Source organism: Bombyx mandarina, chromosome 17, assembly GCF_030267445.1.
Source record: "Bombyx mandarina strain Sakado chromosome 17, ASM3026744v2".
NCBI classification, from domain to species: Eukaryota; Metazoa; Arthropoda; class Insecta; order Lepidoptera; family Bombycidae; genus Bombyx; species Bombyx mandarina.
In genome coordinates this window covers 11,631,753-11,653,341 of record NC_143223.1, presented here as the reverse complement: position 1 = coordinate 11,653,341, position 21,589 = coordinate 11,631,753, and the positions used below count along the sequence as shown (strand labels likewise).

The following is a 21,589-nucleotide window of genomic DNA, read 5'->3' as shown; positions in this document are numbered from 1 at the left end:
ATGAAAAACAAAAACAAACTTTGTTAACAACAATAGTAATATTTATTTTTTTAACACAAAATCTTTAAACATCCAACTCCATTATTTACACAGATTTATTTATTGCTACTCTCAAAATATTTCACAACTTCGAAAACACAAAATTATAATAGTATTTACAAATAACACAGTACAACCAATAGAAGTGCGCTCAGAACATGAACATTCATATTATGAAGTATCAAGCAAAAACGAAGTAAAAAAAAAAACCAGTTAAAAACAGTACTTAGACTGAAATAGATAAGGTTCATTTTTATATTTTAGTCACACACCTAACGTTTTAAAAATTCATCAGACTGTAAAATACATTAGGTTATCTCTGTTTAAAGATACACTCATGTATAGAAAACTGTTTTTTGCATTTTTCTTATTATTATTAGATAGTAATATACTTTTGGGTATTATTGTAAATTTTGGATATGGATTTGCAGCACTTAACCCTTTTAGTGCTGAGCTTATTTTCGCATATTTTGCAGACATTTCTAAAGGATTTTTGAAAATAAGTACCTTATAAAAAACTTTAACTTACAAAAAATACGCTAAATTCACAGCAATATAATTTGAAATGGTTGTTTATAAATGTTATTAACTTATTAAAAAGGTTATACGTTCGCGCGCTTAAATACGTCCTTACAGGTCCTTACCTAATACCTATAATCAATCACTTTATACGCATTGATGAGTCGATCTATCGACGGTTCACGCTTTAAGGGTTAAACTCACAGTTCAACATACTGAGCTGTATTTTCACACCATCACTGGCTCGGAACGTAATTCACAGCCTCGTTCAAGCATAACATTTTTATGCAACCATATATTTAATAATTGAGTAGAAATTTTCGCTGTTAAGAATTAAAAAAAGTTGTTTTCTATCTCTCAGTCCACAGACGTCCCACTGTTGGACACAAGCTTCACCCAAGCCTCGCCGCAAACACAAAAACATAAACCATTAGCTAGCTGTCGTAGAATTGATTACAATAATATAGAAATTTTACCTTCCAATAAAATTTGTATTATGTTTCCTAAGACGTCCGAAGTCCATTATGAGAGTACATCGTATGATTTCCACTGCAGGTCGCTAAATTTGACTACTTCCGTTTCCTAAGTCCCATCTACAGCGCCCTCTATAACGTCTGGAACCGAACCAACAAGCAAAGACAAGCCGCCATATTTGTCATTGTTCGGCTCATAATGATGGATGTAGCCCCAGGAAGACATTATCTGGACTTCGGACGTCTTAGGAAACATAATACAAATTTTATTGGAAGGTAAAATTTCTATATTATGTGTTCCGTTTGACGTCCGAAGTCCATTATGAGAGACTGTTTGTTATCTCCTGGTGGCTTGTATTTGAAATAAAATAAGATTTATTTAAAAAGCAACAATGTGACTTATTGTGTTTAATTACGCAAAGCTTAAATTAAGCACGTAATTTAAATTAATTGAAGGTAACCGTATAATATTACCCACTGAATTCAAATCGACCTAATAAGATTTAGGACGAAAATACTGAGAAAGATTTCTCAGAATTTATATCAGTGTTTGATGCATTAATAATAAGTTTTTGATAGAACTTTCTAAAAGTATGTCAGTTATCTTTAGCTGAAATATCATTAATTTGGTAATTTCCTACCCAGTTTAAAGTTTTCACCACCGCTCTACAGCTTCCAACTGAGGCCTGAATACCTGAGTCTCCTAAAAGACTTTTTACCCAACTACTAATCCTCGCTGCAGTAGCTGGCTTAGTGGAGCCTTTAGTTGCTAAGAATAGATTAAATATTCCCACTGGTTTGCTGTGTCATATTCACTAGATTGCGTAGCCAGTATACTGCATCGATGATCAATTGGTCAGGAGCAGCCACGAATGTCCAACTGGACTGTTGGTGTGAAGATCAATTAGTTTTCGACCCAAATATCAGTAATTTAGAAGGTGCAGGCTTTGTCAAGGAAATAGATTTCAGTATGTTTCACTGTCGGGCTCGAAGCTATTTTTTATATCCGATAGAGTTTCACAAACGGACGCTATATAACAGACTTATAAACTAGAATGGTCCGGTAGGAGAGACCATGAGATAAATACAGATAACAGAGAAATCTAGCTACATTTTCTAATTCGGGTACACGAGAATTAATACATTTTCTTGACAAAACCTTACCCCTTATTCCAAATAGGGGCGTATGTTCTTATCGTAGACTCTCTCCTGCCAATGTCCATGTCCCTGTCAGCGTGTCCCACCCAAAATGAACCAAGCTTCCAGGTGTAGATTGCTGACAGCCTGGCGGTAGCATTGTCAGTGTCCACCAGACTGATGTTCAGATCTCTGAGCTTCTTGAGTCGCTTGAGGGCAGGTGATTTCAGGTCTGGCCTCCACAGGGGCTTCTTGCACTTGGGTACCACTAGTATGTACCGACCTGAGGTTGAGTTGAGGTGGTCCAGCACTCTGGATATCAGACCGAGCGGCGGAAACGGCCATGCTAGTCAGTAATGCCAAGATCTGCTGAACGCGTTGTAGAGGCAGGCGTTCGAGTTTTGCTTTGATGGGTGGACGAGCTCACAGCTCACCTGGTATTAAGTGGTCACTGGAGCCCATAGACGTCAAGAACGTAAATGCGCCACCCACCTTGAGATATAAGATCTAAGGTCTCAAGTATAGTTACAACGGCTGCCCCACCCTTCAAACCGAGACGCACCACTGCTTCAGGGCAAAATACCTACTCGCGCGGACTCACAAGAGGTAAACAGTTTTTTTTTTTTTTTTTTATCCATGAGCGGTCCGAGACGCGAACAAGTTCCCCACAGGCTGAATAGCCTAGTAGTTGCTTTTTCTGTGAGATACCACTCCAAGCCGCCGCGATTGCGTAAGAGGTGATCGGCTTCAGTATTGTACAGTCCCGGTAGGTGGTGAGGGAGAAGTACAACTTTGAGGTGGACCAAGTTAAGCAATTTTCCAGTCAGATCTAGCAATTATCGTGACCGGGTTCCTCCCTCGTTCTTTATGTAGGAAAATTCTGTTCTGTTGTTTACAAGGGCTCCCCACTGAATGTCCGACGCGTCGGTGATGACGTGGTTCGTGGCCATTCTCTGTGGATGAATTGGTGTGCTCTGACTGACTTTCTCTAACCACCAATCCAGCTCTGTACGTACCTCGTCCGAATACTGCTTTGGTAAATGAGGATACCTCCTGAGCTTGTTGCTGTGGTACTGCAAGGACTCGGCAAAGCAACTTTCCCCGGTGGGTGATGAAAGTCGCAAAGTTGAGATATCCTAAGAGGCTTTGCGCCTGCTTTAGGTTCCAACCGCCGGCAGTAAGTCGCACGAGCAAATTCTTGGGCAGGGACTTTGTCTTGGATTTGGTGTCCCATACGATTCCCAGAAAGTCTATCAAGCTCGTCAGTGTCATAACCGGTTGCTTAGATGGGTGGACGAGTTTACAGCTTACCTGGTGTTAAGTGGTTACTGGAGGCCATAGACATCTACAGCGTAAATGCCGCCACCCACCTTGAGATATGAGTTCTAAGGTTTCAGTATAGTTACTTGAGATTTCAACAAGCATACGGCCCACCTGAAGGTGAATAGTTACAGTCGCCGATGGACTTCAGCAACGCCAGGGGCAGAGCCAAGCCGCTGCCTACTGCTTAATTCTCTCCACAAGCCTCGTTTGAAGAAGGACATGTCATAGCGCTCGGGAAACACCGCGGAGGGAGCTCATTCCATAGCCAGCTGGTACGTGGCAAAAAAGACCTCTGGAAACGCACTGTCAATGAACGCAGCGGTTCCAGATAATATGGATAAGCTTTGCTCCGATGGCGGGAGATGTTCTGCCCTGGTGTACAAGCACATAACCACTAGTCGCAGACCCTTCTGGCGAAGTATTTCGGCTATTTAGTTTGTCACTGAAGCAAAAATCCGCGGTGGTGCAGCTAAGCCGAATGGCAGACATATCATCTGAAGTAGACGACCCTGATAACTGATCCCGAGAAACGTCATTGATAGATGATAATAGGCCTGGCTCATATCCAATTTGACATTCCAATCTGTTATAAAACTTAGGAACTCGATGGTGGAAAAGGTGAAAAAGACTGTTTCATGTACTTGTTCAATGCCTTGAGGTTGAAAATTGTTCGATTTTTTATTGGTCTTGGGAAGTATGAAAAGAAGAAATCTGAAAGATGGTGTCGGGGGTGCGGGTTCTAAAGCTCTATTGAATTAAATTTTGGATTTTGATTGACATAAAGTTATTATTAATTTCAATATTACGTTTGGTGGATCGAGTCCAGGTGTTTCGATATAGCCTTAGACATCCGCCTGAAAATGCTGTTGAGTAATTTATTTTTATTTCCTGATTTTCGTTCCACTTTGTACTTGTTCCCCCCTCCCCGTTTTTCTTGCTGAGGAATTATTTGGATAGCATCGCTCACAATATCTGTTTTCGGCCTCTTTAGATGTATTGGAATGTGGCCTACCTCGACATGGCTTTGCATTGGCAGTACAAGCCGAGGGTTCCGGCGATGCGGGCCGGATGCGAGTAGCAGACGGTGCCGCTTTTGTAATTTATCAATACCACCAATTTTCTGTATATATGCCAATAATAAGTTGGGGTTAAACATAATCACAAGAAGAAGATATTTTCTCTATATCTTCCCTGATATATCTATCCTTTAATTTCTTTATGAGGTATCTACGACGCTATCGTATAACCTCGGCTCGCTTAACGAAAATTATTTGAAGGATATCGTTAGAAACTTTTATAGGCGAAATCGTTACCGAATAGCGGTTTAAACTTTTCGTAAAAGGCGGAAGTATTAAGCTGAACATTCTCTGAATTTGACCCGTCGGCAAGGTTTTGTATGGCAGCATAACGCATTCGTTCTGTGCCAAAAGAGCATTAGATAACGCAGGAAAACATTTTTTTTTTTTTTTGAACCTCCGAATACTGCACCGCGTTCCAAGTCGGCTAGTCAAATCTTTGCATATCTGGTTCTTTTATAGAAATGCTCAAATTTCAAAACCTACCCGCTTCTGGTAACGGACGGTCTGGTGGCAGACGTAAAAACTATTCGTCGTTGTCTAATTTCGATTGGAAGTTGAAACCAGATAAGACATTATTATTATAAGATGTTGGTATTTGTAAGTATAAAGGCGGGACCACTGGTGCACGACCAGCAATAGCATGATTCGAAGTTAAAATAATATTCACATGACTCACCCATTATTGCGACAGTAAGTCAAACCTTTTATTCAGATCTCGCGACCAGTCACTTTTTCGAAGTTTTCTTGCTGGTCCCTAGTCTTTATTTTCCGACGAACCCGAAGAAATATCCGAAGAAATCGAAGAACTATCCTCACTTAAATTTTACTTTGAAAGGCGCGATAACCTCGTCACTCATTGTAGAGCCTTGGAGGTTTCACGAAACGGAAGATAATCATAACACTTGTTTGAAACAAACTTTCTACTTCAAATCTCGAAAGTTGCTTATAACATTTTAAATTACTAACTTCTTAAAATATTAACGACCGCACGTGGGAAAAAACGACGCAACAATGACAAATATGGCGGCTTGTCTTTGCTTGTTGGTTCGGTTCCAGACGTTATAGAGGGCGCTGTAGATGGGACTTAGGAAACGGAAGTAGTCAAATTTAGCGACCTGCAGTGGAAATCATACGATGTACTCTCATAATGGACTTCGGACGTCAAACGGAACACATAATACTTTTTTTAACGTTGAATAATTGGCCATCCATAATTAATTATCACTCACATACATACTTTTATTCATGCTGTGATTAATTTAAATATTAAAGTTGAATAGAATTCAGAGGTTGCGTTCACATTATTAGGTTAAGTACATAATTAATAATGATAATTTCGTAGATAAAGAATTACGTACAATTTTTTTTAAAATTATTATTGCAAAATGAATTGCACCAAAACAATGAAAACATTTTTGATCATAATGAAGTCATTGAAAATTAGGCAATACAAACTCATGATAATCCTGTTGCAGATCGCAATGAAGTAACAGACGCTGAGGCGATAGAAAGAAATTATATTTTAGAGAATGAAAGACCTCAAAGAACTAGAAAACCACGAGTTTGGACAAAAGATTACAAATGCACAGTTTGCATGAGCGAAGAATATGATCTAAAATGGACTGATGCAATAATTGCTGAAATAACAGCATACTTAAAAAATTATACCTGGTCTATTGTTAAGAAACCACTTTATAGAAACGTCATTGACAGCAAGATAATTCTGAAAGATAAATTAGGAACAGATGGCAATATTGTACGCAAAAAGGCTCGACTAGTAGCCCGAGGATTTTCACAAATACCCGGTGTTGACTACCAGAAAGTTTTCGCACCTGTGACTCGACTAAGTTCAATAAGATTACTAGTGGCTTTAGCTGTACAGAAGGCTATCCATTTGGACCAGATTGATATTTGCACTGCATTTTTAAACGGAGATATTGAAGAAGAAATCTATATGAAAAAGCCGAAAAATATAGAAGAATATCCAGAAAAGATAATTAAATACAAAAAGGATGCAGAAATGAAACAAAAAGCTACAAAAATGCTACATGATTTAAAGCAAGATAAATAAAACACAGTATGCAAGTTAAATAAAGCCATCTATGGAATAAAACAGTCAGGAAGACGATAGTAGTACAAGAAACTAGATTCCGAATTAAAAGCAATAGGTTTCAAGCCTACCAAAGTTGACTCATGTATGTACATATACGCGAAAGGCGAAGAATTTATTTTTATTATTAGCATATATGTGGACGATATTATAATTGCATGCAAATCTCAAGAAAAAATTACAACATTAAGAAATTACATATACAGAGATTTTAAATGAGAGACTTGAGTGAAATTAATTGCTGTCTCGGAATAGCTTTCAAAAGAGATGAATGATACTGAGACAAAGACAGTATATTGAAACTGTATTAGAAAAATTTGGTAGCAAAGATTGGAAACCCGCATCTACTCCCATGGATACAGAACTGAAATTAACTAAAGGCACAAGTCCAACAACGGAAAAGAACATACCCTACCAAAACCTTATAGGATCACTTATGTACTTAGTGGTTGCCACACGTCCTGGTATAATGTCTGCAGTAAGTCACCTTAGGCGGTTTAACAACTGCTAAACATCTGAACATTTTAAAGCCACGAAAACAGTTCGGCGATATTTACAAGTTACTAAAGACTTAGGTCTGACTTACATTTATGTAAGGAAGTTCCTTTTAAGGAAACATGAAGCTTGAAGGAGCAGCTGATGCTGATTGGGCATCGTGCGCCATTCATCGTCGCACAGTGACAGGCTACGTATTTACATATGACGAAACAACAATAAGTTGGGAGGCTAAGAAGCAAAGAACAGTCGCGCTTAGTACAGCTGAGGTGCAGTACATGAGATGGAAAAGCATAAAACTTCTACTCATATTTAGAGGGGTAGAGGTCCCAAACGATGGTCGGACCAAATAGCGGAGGAACTGGGGATACCTGTCAGTGACGCACTCCACCGGGCTGCAGGTCGAGATCGATGGAAACAGCTGGTTGACGGAATCGGACGGAGTCACGATCCTCAGCAGTGAGGGACCGATCGAAGAGAGACTCATATTTACGTGGTAACCCTTGATATTCCGACTTTGTAATTACTCCCAGTGCTTCTAGCCAAGGGCTTAGAAATCGCTCATAGAACATCTTATCATGCTATTACATATTAAACATAACTTCTTGAACATGATTTACTTGGTAGCGTATTAGGCAACACATACATAAGAAGTTGTCTTCGTTTTGGAAACAATTTCAGTACACCCTGTATAAGAAGAACTCCGTTTTTCATAGAAATCGACTAAGGGGAATTACGTAACAATTCAACTTAAGATTTATTCACAGCGCGTAATGTAACATAAGCTTTCAAAATAAATAAATAAAAACCTATTTTAGGCATTAAAAGATATCGTGTTTAGAAAACTCTTAAGAATACTATATAAATGGACGCGAAACGATATTTTTTTAATGCAGTTAAAACAAATACATCGACAAATCTACAAATAGTCTAATCTAGTATTTTAATTAGTATTGGTTAAAAAAAAATTTAAATTAATTTATCCAATGATCAATTTTTTGTTTAAATATCAGATCTGTAATGTTGATGTGTTGTGTTGGCTTCCATTAGTCAATAATTATTTAGAATTATCTGTCGTCATACAATTAGGAACAATTGTAATAAGTTATAATCGATTTTTTTTTTTCAATTATCGTTTTTATTTATCACTGGTGTATAAAATTGTTGAGCCTTATTCGAAGGCGCACAAATTTGTTACCTACAAACTTTTTTATTAATTTCATTTATATTTACATATTTATGAAAGGATTGTTTGTATTTTTCGTACACATCTATTTTTAAATAAACATCCATATTAAAGTTTAAAAAAAAAAAAACACTATATTGTCAACCCTAACCATAAGCAATCCTCGATTTTTATTCACATTTTTTTAAGTTAGCAACACCAAACTTAACAAGTTTTAACCAACATTTTTGTTCTAAACTTACAATTTGTCACATATTGAGCTCGTTACATCTTTTTTCCTACATTATTATAAGTTATTGAAATCGAATCTACACTAGAAAACATTTCTTTGTAACCACCAAAATTTCTCATTTATCCGTATTATCGTCAAAAACACGAAATAACTCCGTCTTTATCGCTCTTATTTACACGCGTTAAAAGAGAAAGAGACAGTTATCGAAGTGTGAAAGTGAAATATTATAACTTAACATGACAGTTTTTAAAAGTCATACGTATTATTAAAGATGTGGATATAATTAAAACACTAATTGATTTAAAACTTCATCATGACCTTAATAACTGAAGCTTTGATATTAAATTTTATGATTATCAAATAAATAATTAAATATTAATTCCACTCGATCTATTAATATATACACATATAATTTCAAGTTTAATTAACACTAAACATACCACAAACTAAGCATACCATGGTCAAATGGTCCATTTTGAACTTTTGCATTGAAATCACATGTATCATCTTATTGCTTTTGCACATATTTTGACTACATGACTTTTTCTGACTTCTTACTTACTTCAATTAATCTACAGTTATTATACAACTTTTTTGTTGTTTTGTTTATTTTGAGTATGACTTGTCTTAATCGTTATCTAGTATGGTATGGTAGAAATAGGTACCAGTAAGTGTTGGTATGATTAGTGTTAAGCAGAAAAATGGACAATGTGTCTAAGTTTTAGGGTTGTTTTTTTGAAGTAAAACTTCTAACGCGACTTCCAACAAGGTTGCGTTAAACGTTTAACGCTACCGTGGAATAGAAAGAGACAGAGCGAGAGTTAATGCGTAGCACTCGAACGCACGCGCGTAGAGTAACCTGTTACAGGCCAGCGTGAGTGTTAGCAACAAGTAGCGTCCAATATTTTAATGAAGTATTTAAAAAAAAATATTTATTTATTTATCTATCTATAATTTAAAATATATAATATAAATGTTAAAGATATCTCTTATACACAGCATTCTCTATTACAACGGCAATGTGATTTAAGGATGAAAAATGAAGAAAACCACAATACTACACTCATCGAAAAAGAAGTTTCACTTCATTCACGTGCACTAAGTTGTACGCGCACGATTTTTTATTTATTTAATTTCTCTTTATGTCGAAGGTATCGAGGGCCGATTCCTATACCTCAATAGCTTTACGTAATACATTAATTACCTTTTCTAGTTAATTCGTGGGTCCGGCAGCCCGCGCCCGGTCCTGTATCAAATAGTCTCGACGAGGCCTCTCCGTTTCGCTCGCGGCGCTTCGCCCGATATAAACGAGGTTTCTTCAGACGAATTGCTTCGGGTCTTCGCCTGGGACGTACTCGGTTGTGCCTGCGAATGATTAGTTCGATTAGAACATATTCGTTAAAATTCAACAAAAAGGGCGATACTCGTAATGTTACGGGCTCGGGTTCGGGATAAATAAAAATTCTGTCGAGGCACAGTACTGTATTAAACTTAGAACACTTAGCGAACACCTTAAAATTCTAATTCCCTTCTCCCGCTTCGCTTCAGGTGATCCGTTCGCTGTTTCGTTTCGAGTAGTTCCGATTACCAAGTGACGGCGTGCCAACCCTGCAACGCTTTTATAGTCGATACTACATCTCTATATTTATCGAGAGCATTCTGGGCAAGTCGAGTAGCTTCAATGTGTGTTTCAGCTATCTGACAATAGATGGCGTTGTACTTCTGGAGCGTTCATTAGTTCCGTTGATATTCGTTTCGGTTATTCGGCGATAGGTGGCGTTACTCTTACAGGCGTAGCAATATAATGGATTTTTTATTTAATACGTGTTACAAGATCAACGGACGACATAATGTCAAACGTAACTAGGTATAGTCAACCATTTCTCGGACTAAGGCATTTTTGTTCATGAAAACAAATTTGGCAAATACGAGAAACAGATTACATTAAATAAAGATCGAACATAACTGTAACTGTAAAGTAAAAGTAACTGTAACTGTAAAGTACTTAAAAATAAAAATAAAAGGATTCCCATCTAGTATGACGATAAATACTTTCTTTAAAATCAAATGAACATTTGACTATTGGCAAACCACCGTAAGGTTTCATTTTGAGGAAATTGTAGTTTAAATAATTATTATACGTTCGTTTATATCTTTTAATATGGACGAAATTATACAGTCCATTTTAAGTGCTCACATTGAATAGTTTCTTGACATTAAATTGTCATGATAATATGATGATATTAATTTATCCCTAATGGGAAAGGCAAAGGACTTTATAGTCCATACAGCCAGGTTTCATGATAATAATGAACATGACGCGACGTGACGGTTCTCAAACTTTGCACCTTAAATCTTTTTTGTTATTAAGTGACTTATTATTTATATCTTCCAATTACATTTATCTGCGGTACGACATTTGGAATCGCGGCGCTGGTGGAGGCAACGTTCCTCCGTATGTCTTCTAGTGGTATTTCCTCTTGGTGGCCCCTCGGAGATCCCTCTCGGGAACCGCTGCTTCCTCTCGACACGCTACTGGAATGTCAACACAAAGTGTCAATATACCTGTTTGAATATTATATTAACAAAACGATAAAAACTTCGACAGAGTATTGAAATTTACCTAATACATTCATAAGAAAATTGCAGTTTTATCTAATAATATAATACTAATAGTATAATATTTATTAAGAATTACACAGTTGTGAAAGGAATTAAATACAACTCATCTATTTAGGAAATAATTTAAACTGGTGTAGAGTTATAAGAAATAGAAAGAGAGCATAATTAATTTTAGTAGTTTGGAGGACAGGGGTGGTCTACAGAAAATCATTTTTGAAATATATTGTATGACCGATGTGTAAAATGACGTCAATGTTCAATTTAACGTAGTACAATATCAATGTCTAACACTAGGCATTACATTACAGTAACAAAGTCGTTTGATAAATGCATTTAGCGAGAAGATGGACATAATATTATTTATTATCTTTAATGATTATAAGTTGCGTACGCAAATTGAGTATCAGTTAAGAGAGACTTGATTTAGGCATACTTTAAAAGTTAAATTTGAATTCAACAGGTGTGGGTGTGTACCGACCTCTCTCTGCTCGTGGTTCGTTCTCGATAGACGACGATGCCGTCTTTCAGTAAGTGACCGCTCGGCCTTCGGAGCCTCCGCTCTGAGTCGTCACCGTCGCCTCCTTTATGGAAATTTCAAGGTTACATAGGGTACTTTAGTGCATGACTTTTTGGCGGGAACGCGAGAAGTGAAGTTGTGTGATTTGTTTTATTTTGCCTATTTAGTGTTTTTTCGGGTTTAAATGTGTAATAATGGTGGTTTATTAACTGTTTAATATTTGTGAAAGTGCACAAATGTAGGAAAATGAAACAAAGCCGCTGGATGTAACTTCTCGGGATCCTCCAAAAAGTCCACTGATAAAATCTTAGTAAATGACCACAATTTTACTGAGATTATATTTCATCCCATATCATCTCATTTCATTTCATTTAATTTCATCCCAGTTGATTCATGTCTCAAATTAATCATCTTCATTTCATTTCACTCCATAATATCATTTTTCATAAAAATATGAATATAAATTAAAATAAGACATGACTTAAAGGTCTCAGTTACCAGGTCATAAAATCCCTTAAAAAAATACTTTAGTGCATCGAGCAAACGCTCGTGCGATGAACAAGGTTGTTTGCTCTTTGACTGGCTTTTTATCTTTACTAGTGGTCCCGCAGTAGTCGTAATTCGACTATAATTCATTGAAATTATAGTTTGAACATTATTATAGTTCTATTGTCAAAGACTATTATACTTCTATAATCAAAGATTTCGCCAAGACTACACTTTAGACAAATATTAGCAAAGACAAAAAATATTAAATCTATTCTCGATTTGACCATAGACTTTATGCAATAAGAAAAGTTTGACCATAAACAAATAGTACGCATGTGTGTGTGTGTCAAATACATGTTTTTTTTTTATTGCTTAGATGGGTGGACGAGCTCACAGCCTTCTCTATATTCTCTACAAGTGTGGGAAATTTCATACTCCACCGTCTGCGCAATTTTCGTAAAAAGGGTACAAAGTTTTTGCTTCACGTATTAATATATAGATATATATCGGAGACGGTCATTAGTTTGGTAGCTAAACGAAACGCAGCACGATTACCGAGAGATGGCAGAACGAAAACTTACAAATTTTACAGGAGAGTGTTTTAAAGTGTGTTAAACAACATGACGTGATATTTTTAATATTAATCATTTTTGCAACATTAATTTTTTATTTTTTACCCGTTACATTATCTGTATTTTAAAGTAAGATAAAATTATCTATTAATTTTGTTAATAGTATTCAAAATAGGAAAACTAAATAAAAAAAAAAAAATACAGAATGATTCCGCATAATATTAACTCAATTTCGAATATTTTTGGGTATTGTACACTTTCAATGCGAAAAGACGAATTGTGTTTAGATAGAAAGTGCAATTGTACGGAACCTGTAGATCTCCTGATCGCCGAGAGGCCGGGGCGGGAGAACAGGGGGCGGGGGCGCGGCGCGGCGGGGGGCGCGGACACTCCCGACACTTCCAGCAGTCGCCCGATCTGCTGCATCTTCTTCTGGCGGGACTTCATGCGACCCTGTCAATTATTTCCTTCCAGTTAACTGATCAAGGTTCTGATCTCAATCGGAGAGCGAGAATTCCACGTTTTTTTTATGATTGACAGATTACTGGTAGCCCGGAGGCCTTTCCAGTTTCACCAGGACAGGTGGGCGAGCAAAGGCTCGGACAGGTGGGCGAGCAAAGGCTCAGCCAGGAGAGCTGGGGTTAGCTAACAGCTGCCTGAGCGCCTCCGAAGGAGACATAACAACTGAAAAGCAACTGCTTCGCGAAAGAATCGACTACCGGATCGGAATCGCGACCCACTGAGAAGATCCGGCGAGAAACTCAGCGAGCTGATGTTTAGGTTAGGTTGCACGTCAAACTCTTTGCCGAGTTCGACGATAACGGTTACCGGGATAACTATTAATTGATAACTTAATCACTGTACTTCTAAAACAATGGCTTACATTTCGACTAACTATTCAAAAAATTCTAACATTTTTTTATCCATTATCTACGTCAAACTGGATACGGATTATGACGCATGATGTCACTTGTGGCTATTTTTTTTTATAGTTTGTTTGCACTCATGTCACATGCAATGGGGATGCGTTAAGAGCCGCGACCCTTGTAAATTTACTGAGCCTACATTTCTAATGTAAACACCAAGTTGAAATCAAACTTAACTTTCTCAGTTTAACATTGTGTTTACAATTTTCTTTTTTTATAATACCGCATAAATCATTAAATTTATTAAATGTTAAATATTAATAAAAAAAGAACATTATATTCCTAACCTAAAAGTACATGTTATTATCCGCAACATGCTCCGTCAAAAAGTACAATACTTACTTTCAGATACAAGCGTCGTCATAAGTAACATAAAGATCCACGCTAACAGCAATGCGCGCGTAAGCGTCGGCTAGTCAAACATCAGTAAGAGTAATATTAACTTAGTACATATCGTATACCTTAATGAGCCTCTGTTTGGCCGCCATGCTGCGTATGTAGTCGTCGAACTTGAACTTGGCCCGCAGCAGAAGCGTCCTGGGAAGCACGCCCGTCGCGCCCACACGCGGCTTGTGGATGGTCAAATGAAGACAGCGGGGATCTTCCTTATCGCCTTGGATCTGAACAAGTACAGGTAGAACCTCTTGTGAGTCCGCGCGGGTGGGTACCACCAGCCTGTCTATTTCTGTCGTGAAGCAGTAAAGCGTTTCGGTTTGAAGGGTGGGGCAGCCGTTGTAACTATACTTAAGACCTCAGAGCTTATATCTCAAGGTGGGTGGCGCGTTTACGTTGTAGATGTCTATGGGCTCTGGTAACCACTTAACAGAGTGGACTGTGGGTACGTCAACCCATCTAAGCTATTTAAAAAAAAAGCGCATATTAAGGATACACGCGATATCAACTCGAACAAGGGCTATTTCGTTTTTATTCGCCATTCGCAAGTCGTAAAGCATTCGAAACGTCGGAAATAATAACAATAAAAAGGCGAGATCAATTGTCATTAATTGAATAACATTTTTTTTGTTTTTAATTATTGTCATTTTAATCTACACTACTCCTATTCCGGAAATATTTAGATATATTAATATACATTTAAGATTAATCAGACGTCTTAGAATGAAACCTATATATACTTCACATTTACAGATGTTGATTTCACATTAACAAGTTTGGGGTTGCCAGTACTCATAATTAAAAAAAGTATTACCAATTGTCGATTAAAAAAAATGTATTAGGGATTTCTTCGACGTACCTAAACGTTTTCATTCCATCAAAGTTACCTCCAAATCCTGAAGGCTGCCCACCAGTTTGGCGACTCCCCACCCGAGCCTCTGTTTGTCCGGTTCGACGAGTATTATCTGCATGTTGTCGACGGCCAAGAACCTGTGCTGCCACGTGCCATCCTTCTGTATTATATCGCACGATATCAGATCGGAATCGTCTGCAAAATTCAATACTCATTACAACTATACATATTTATTATCTATACTTAATATTATAAAGCTGAAGAGTTTGTTTGTTTGAACACGTTAATCTCAGGAAGTAGTGGTCCGATTTGAAGAATTATTTCAGTGTTAGATAGCCTATTTATTAAGGAAAGCTATAGGCTATATAACATTACGCTAAGGTAAATACAAGCGCAGCATCCATAAATAATGTTTCAAAATCGGGTTTTTTTCCCTTTTTAAGAGCTTCCGCTGCATACGCTGCAGAAACGGTTAAAGTTTCGCTAAAACAATGTATGACAGAATTGCTCCCCTTTAAAAGATCTAAAAAAAAGTCTGCAACGGCATATGTCTATATGTTAAGGTTGGCTCACTATAACGTTTTTTATGCTAACCAAATTTGTTCTAAAATAAAGCATTATTTGTGAACTATTCCACGCGGACGAAGTCGCGGGCAAAAGTTAGTTAATTATAAAAGCTACTAAAGTACATTTAATCACAAATAGGCAGTACGTTTTTATTTAAGCGTTTCCGTTCCATCGGACAGAACCCGGTGAACCCAAAAAAAAAACAATTAAATGCCCAAAACACCCTCCTTTTTACTAATACAAGTGTTCGCACATGATTTTACACGAGCATGTACCAATACGCTGCTTCGGCATAGAGGCACTGGTGCGTTCCGGTTTCAAGATTGGCAACGCCATTCACACAATGACCGCCTAACTGTAAATACCCCGAAAATCGAACGCAAAACTTCTTTGCCTTTTTTTGTGTCAATGAAAAAAATATGTATATATCATGTTTTAGTAAGACAAAGGTCCTTATATCGTGATATACGGACCAGATAATTAGTACTGTAAACTAAACGACTTACTGAGATCCAAAACGTTGCCGACTTCGACAAACGGTGCCGGATTCGTCAGAGGCAGTTGGTTCTCTGGTATCCCGCTCAACTTCAAGAACAGGTCTCGTATTAGGAAGAACGATCTTATCGCTCTACGGGCTCTCTCTATCTGAGATTGGGGCATAAAAGAAAAATATTATTAGCATTGCTCAGAACTTAAGTTCGGAGCGTCTTTCATAGGTCTATACGGATCTGTTAGCCCAGCTAACTCAATCTGCACGCAAATTTATGGTCTTCGAAGACAAACATGCGGTCTCGCTGATGACCAATCAACAATCATCAATAACGACATGAACACATTTCTCGGCTGAGATCAGCGCGATAATGGTACCAGAGGTGTGGTCTTACAATACGCCATACCATCCGCCATACTGCACACACAAATAATGCTATCAACAATGCACAATTATATGCACCAGTGGTCACTCTGTGGTCGAAATCGACTATAATTAATTGAAATAATAAATTTGAACATTATTTTGGTTCTACTGTCAAAGACTATTTATTATACTTCTATAGACACAGATTTCGCCAAGACTACACTATACACAAATAATATTAAAGACAAACAATATTAATCTATACTCAAATTGACCAGACTTTAACAATAAATATACAAGCGCGTGTGTGTGTCAAATACATGGTAGCGTGTGTAATGTTTTCTTTATTAATTTAATGTTTTTCTTATGTATAATAAAAAAAAAAATGTATTAGTATTCTGCACTCGTTCTCTATATTCTCTATAAGTGTGAGAAATTTCATAGTTTTCATACTCCTCCGTCCGCGCAATTTTCGTAAAATGGGGTATAAAGTTTCTGCCTGAGGTATTGTTACATAGATGTATTTACTTGTGGCAGGGTATCTTGAGAGCCCGAGCGGGTAGGTACAACTACTCAACCTACGTCTGCCACGAAACAATAAGGTGTTCCAGTTCGAAGGGTGCGCTAGTCGTTATACTACAGAACTGAGACTTAGAACTCGTCTCTCAAGGTGAATGGCGGCATTTAAGTTGTTGATGTCTATGGACTCCGGTAGCCCGTCTAATCATTAAAAAAATCTATATGTTAATACGTGAAGCAAAAACTTTGTACCCCTTTTTACGAAACTTGCGCGGACGAAGGAGTATGAAATTTCCCTCACTTATAGAGAACATAGAGAAGGAGTAGGTACATAATGTTAATATTTTATTAAATTATGCATAAAAAAACATTAAATCAATAAAAAAAAAACATTACACCCACTACCATGTATTTGACACACACACACACACACATGCATACTATTTATTTATTGTCAAACTTTTCTTATTGCTTCTGTGGTCAAATAGAGAATAGATAAATATGGTTTGTCTTTATTACTATTTGTTTAAAGTGTAGTATCAGCGAAATCTGTGATTATAGAAGTATTATAGTATTTCACAATAGAATCATAATAGTCTACAAACTTATAATTTCAATTAATTATAGTAGTAGTATTAAAATAGTGATGTTATCTCACCTCCCCGCTCGGCAGTCGCTTAGCAAACGCAATGCCAGACATCGGCGTGCGTGTGGGGGGAAGCAGTATTGCCGCATCCATGCATAGCCATTCCACGTTCAGAGGACGCTTGCTCATCTCACAGTACCTGGATATTATTTTGTTTGTTATGTTCAATGTATTGTGATACATTGGCGAACTAAGGCATTGTCTACCAGTCAAGCAATAGTGGTGCAGACAAGTCAAGGTGGGTTATCGGTATATCAAAGTTCGATTAAAAACATCGAACTGTTGATAGTAATACCCAATAAAACGGACTCTTCATTACAAAGATAAATGTGGCGTATTAAGCGAAATGTCGCTTATATAACCTTCACACCTTGATGATAACTACCCCCCCCCCCCCCCCCCTCCCCCCCCTTACTCAAGTATTAGTCATTACGACAATTTCAATGACTTCAGGGTGTACACACAAAATCAATTACTACTAGGGGGTTTTGAGAAGAGACAAATAATAATTTTTTTTTTCAACACAATCCAAGGGGAAATCTATACTTATATTATAAAGAGGAAATATTTGTTTGTTTCACTGTTTGGAAGCTACACTATTCCCGAGTGACATAGGCTATAATATAATTGAAAAAAATTAGGGATCCTTACTAAAACTCCAATAATGTAACCAAAGGTGTAAAAAAATTACCTAAAATATTCTTTACATCGCGTGCCCTGCGAAAACTATTGATGATAGAATAAAATAATGTAATACGGTTTAAGAATACATAATTATGCCGCAATAAGTGTTCTTTTATATTTAAAAAACTAAAACAACGTCAAATATCGTTGAAAATTTTGTTAAAGTCCCGAGCGGAGCCGGAGCGGGCCGCTAGTCGCAAATAATTCTGTATCCACTCACTCATCTTCAAACATGTCCAGGAAGATATCGTCGCACTTGTAGAAGTTACGTGCGAGCGCTGCGGCCCGCGCACGTAACGTGTCCGCGGCAGCCACGTGACGACTCATGACGCTCCGTGAGCCCGGGCCGGAGTGGCCCGTCGCTGACCGTGAGCTCCCGTTAGCTGACGGCGCGGGACCCCTAGTCCCTTGCATTGCGATGCGCATTAACGTCACGCTCAACTCCAGAGTGACCAGGCGGACCTGAGAGGCTGGGGACGCGGTTGATTTTATTATTTCTCTATTGCCACCGACGATCAGAGGGATCTTCTATGATTGGGACTAAATTTCAAGGGTTTGCGATAGGGAACATCTTGCATCATCACTACTGCTACTTGCTTTTTTTGTTTGCTCTTAATATCTAGACGGGGTTGCAGATGCAAGATCTTCCCACCCTTCAAACCCGTAGTTTGAAATAGGCAAGACGGAAGTTCTACCCGTGGGCATGAATATTAGGCCCCACTAAGTTTTCCCATCCTCCAATTTGTTGATTCAAAGCGGCGGAAAATCGGTGAGACCATCGGAAATCAAACTCCAACATTGTATTTTGTCTTATACTGTAAGTATAAGGACTAGAAGAAAACTGGTAATGGATTTTCAAGAATCCATTGCTACCACGTACCTATTTTTTTGAAATTCTCAATATAAAGAGCTATTTTAATTTGATGAGAATGAAAAAGATAGAAACATAATTTTCGATTCGTCATACAGTCTGTAGACTATATTAGTGATTAAAAAGTGTAAATTTGGACTTGTGTTCATACTTACTAGGTTTACAGCTCAAATTTGCAATAGCCATTAGCTTATAAATCAATAGTGAGTTAAAACTCTGCAATGTTTTTTTTGTAGGAGTAGAAGAAGTTGATGTCGATGATCCTTCGCTTTTCTCTACAATTTCACGGCCGGACGTATTCGTTGAGTTCAAATGAGACAATTCCTCTTCGGGACAAAGCAGCGTATCAAGTAGTTCTGTGTTGACACCTTAAAACTCACAAACTCTTAGATATGGAAATATAACAAAATATGATAACGAATACTAGAAATGTATGTCTTACCCACTAATAGCCGTCGAAGCAAGTAAAGAAAAAACATTGATTAGAAAGAAACGGACAAGCATTACTTTTATTTTATATTATAATCCGTACCAACGACTCACCTTTGTTATTTATCAACGCGAACAATAAGCAAAGAGCAAATAATGCTTTATAATCATTCTCGCCACAATCCAAAGAATCAAAGATCGTCTTTAGAAACGGCCTCTTTGCGATTTCTCGATTCTCTTTCTCCAATACATTCTCTAGCGAATCGGATCTGTTTATTGGTGTACTGGTGGTGACTCCGAGCAATTGCTGTTTCTCTTCATCAGTTATGTTGTTGAATTCCGAATTGGATTTCGTTGAACTGGATTCTATACCAGAATCTGGCAGCGGAGAATCCGGCATGTTCTCATTGTGAACGACACTCGATTTAACCGAATGAATTTGGGTCACGAGATCTTCAGTCGAGTCGTGAGCTATACTCGACGTTTCGCTTATATGAGATGTGGACGGAAGCGAATTCGATACCAACTCAGGATCGAGATCACAACTCGAATGATCTGTGTCTTTGTCGTCGAAACTGAACGTTTTACAGCCACTGTATTCCGGTGTAGTGTAATCGCGTTCGCCAGAATTATTCTCTAAAGCCTTCTCTAGACTCATCTGTGGCTTCGAAAACTCCAATTTGACATTGGGCTTAGCGGTACTGATGTACATTTCGAGAATTTTCGTAGCTCCTTCTTCCAACACCGATAAGTCTGATTGCAATAAGATCCAGGCCAACGCGTGCACAATCGGGCCGTGTGTTATTATTAGGAATACTTGCGATAAGAGAAACAGGGCAACCACACACGACACAGAAGGTCTCTCTTCTTCGCTCTCGATTCTTTGTCTCGGGAAGTTCATTCTAGAAGGCGACATTTCGCTGTTTTTCCCCGTCAAAATGGCCTCTAGGCTCCTTGTTATAACTTCTATGTTTTGCAGATGATCCCTATTGTAGGGGGGCGCCATAGACGGTCTTTTAATCGATTCGGAGGTCAAAGAGTAAATGTATAAGGGTATCAGCAGTTTATGTAGAAGATGTTCCGTGAGCACGTCGTTAAGATCTGGTATATTTAGGCATAGGATGTCGTTAATGTAGTGTAGATGATCCAAATGTTCGGCAACTAAATCGTCCAGTTTTTGCTGGGATTGATGGCTATCGAAAATGGATTCGTGTTATTTTTTAATTAACAAAAAAAAAACATACATGTAAGTTACTATATTGCGCATTGAATAAAAACATATTTCTTGATAAATCAGTTATGTTTACCTCTAGTATAAATGGACATATTTTTTATTCTGTTTTAAAACTAAATTACTTACTCAGCGTCGTTCCTGACACAAGTATCTAACTCCAATATATGTTTTCCGATAAACCAGACCAAATTACTAAAATATGGCGCCGCTGTCCTGAAATTATTACAATATTACGCTAGCATCGTTTAAGTCAAAAGTTGCTAACTAATATTCACGTAATATCACAAATCGTCGTTGTCAAACCAAAATCTGCTATGTGCACTTTTTGAGATTTCTACTTTTTGACCTTTTCGTATAGTTCACAGCCCTATCTACCGTATAAAATAAAACTTTTATGTGTCTATAGCTTTAATATTTATCTATAGCTTCATTTGATATAGTTCTTAAAAATTCACCTTCATATAAAATTTTATACGAAAATGTTTTACTCGTTGATTGTAAATACAGTTTTTGCACTTAGCAGATTTTGATTTGACAGCGACGAAATTCTGTTTTCAATCTAGAGCAGTTTTCACTCACCTGTCTCTTATAAATCTAAGCATGCTGGCATCCTGTACTCTATACACATTAAGGGTGAGCGTCCGCACCGCAATCCGAACCATCGACTCTGAATGGTTAAAGAACTTTATTGCCTCGGTGTAAAGAGGAAAATCCTTTGTATGCTGCAAAGTATTTATGAACTTTAAGTTAGATTAAGATAGCCTTTCAATTCAATATGGACTTCGAACTCATCTCTCAAAGTCAGTGGCTGCATGATA

At 37.6% G+C, this 21,589-nt stretch overlaps 2 protein-coding genes across 4 annotated transcripts in view; one reads left to right on the top strand and one right to left on the bottom strand.

Moving 5' to 3' along the window:
- The window catches only part of LOC114240653 (soluble calcium-activated nucleotidase 1), a 441,880-nt gene that overhangs the window by 270,144 nt on the left and 150,147 nt on the right, over nucleotides 1-21,589 (top strand). The gene's annotated exons all lie outside the window — the stretch shown is intronic.
- Nucleotides 20-21,589, bottom strand: part of ema (C-type lectin domain containing ema) — a 29,314-nt gene continuing 7,744 nt past the window's right edge. The window contains exons 4-17 of one of the 3 annotated variants that reach the window (XR_016324432.1): nucleotides 21,351-21,493; nucleotides 20,898-20,984; nucleotides 19,652-20,730; nucleotides 19,264-19,476; nucleotides 18,458-18,707; nucleotides 17,566-17,692; nucleotides 16,039-16,177; nucleotides 15,000-15,160; nucleotides 14,181-14,339; nucleotides 13,105-13,246; nucleotides 11,694-11,796; nucleotides 10,993-11,128; nucleotides 5,247-9,958; nucleotides 20-1,172 (exon numbers count right to left, since the gene is read on the bottom strand). Coding sequence is in view for 2 of the 3 variants with exons in the window: in XM_028171216.2 (XP_028027017.2) it covers nucleotides 9,845-9,958; nucleotides 10,993-11,128; nucleotides 11,694-11,796; nucleotides 13,105-13,246; nucleotides 14,181-14,339; nucleotides 15,000-15,160; nucleotides 16,039-16,177; nucleotides 17,566-17,692; nucleotides 18,458-18,707; nucleotides 19,264-19,476; nucleotides 19,652-20,730; nucleotides 20,898-20,984; nucleotides 21,351-21,493 (2,853 nt within the window). In the remaining variant the exon portion in view is untranslated. Of the gene's footprint in view, nucleotides 9,959-10,992; nucleotides 11,129-11,693; nucleotides 11,797-13,104; nucleotides 13,247-14,180; nucleotides 14,340-14,999; nucleotides 15,161-16,038; nucleotides 16,178-17,565; nucleotides 17,693-18,457; nucleotides 18,708-19,263; nucleotides 19,477-19,651; nucleotides 20,731-20,897; nucleotides 20,985-21,350; nucleotides 21,494-21,589 lie in introns of all 3 variants that reach the window. The other 2 variants (XM_028171216.2, XM_089734130.1) reach the window with 2 other exon arrangements.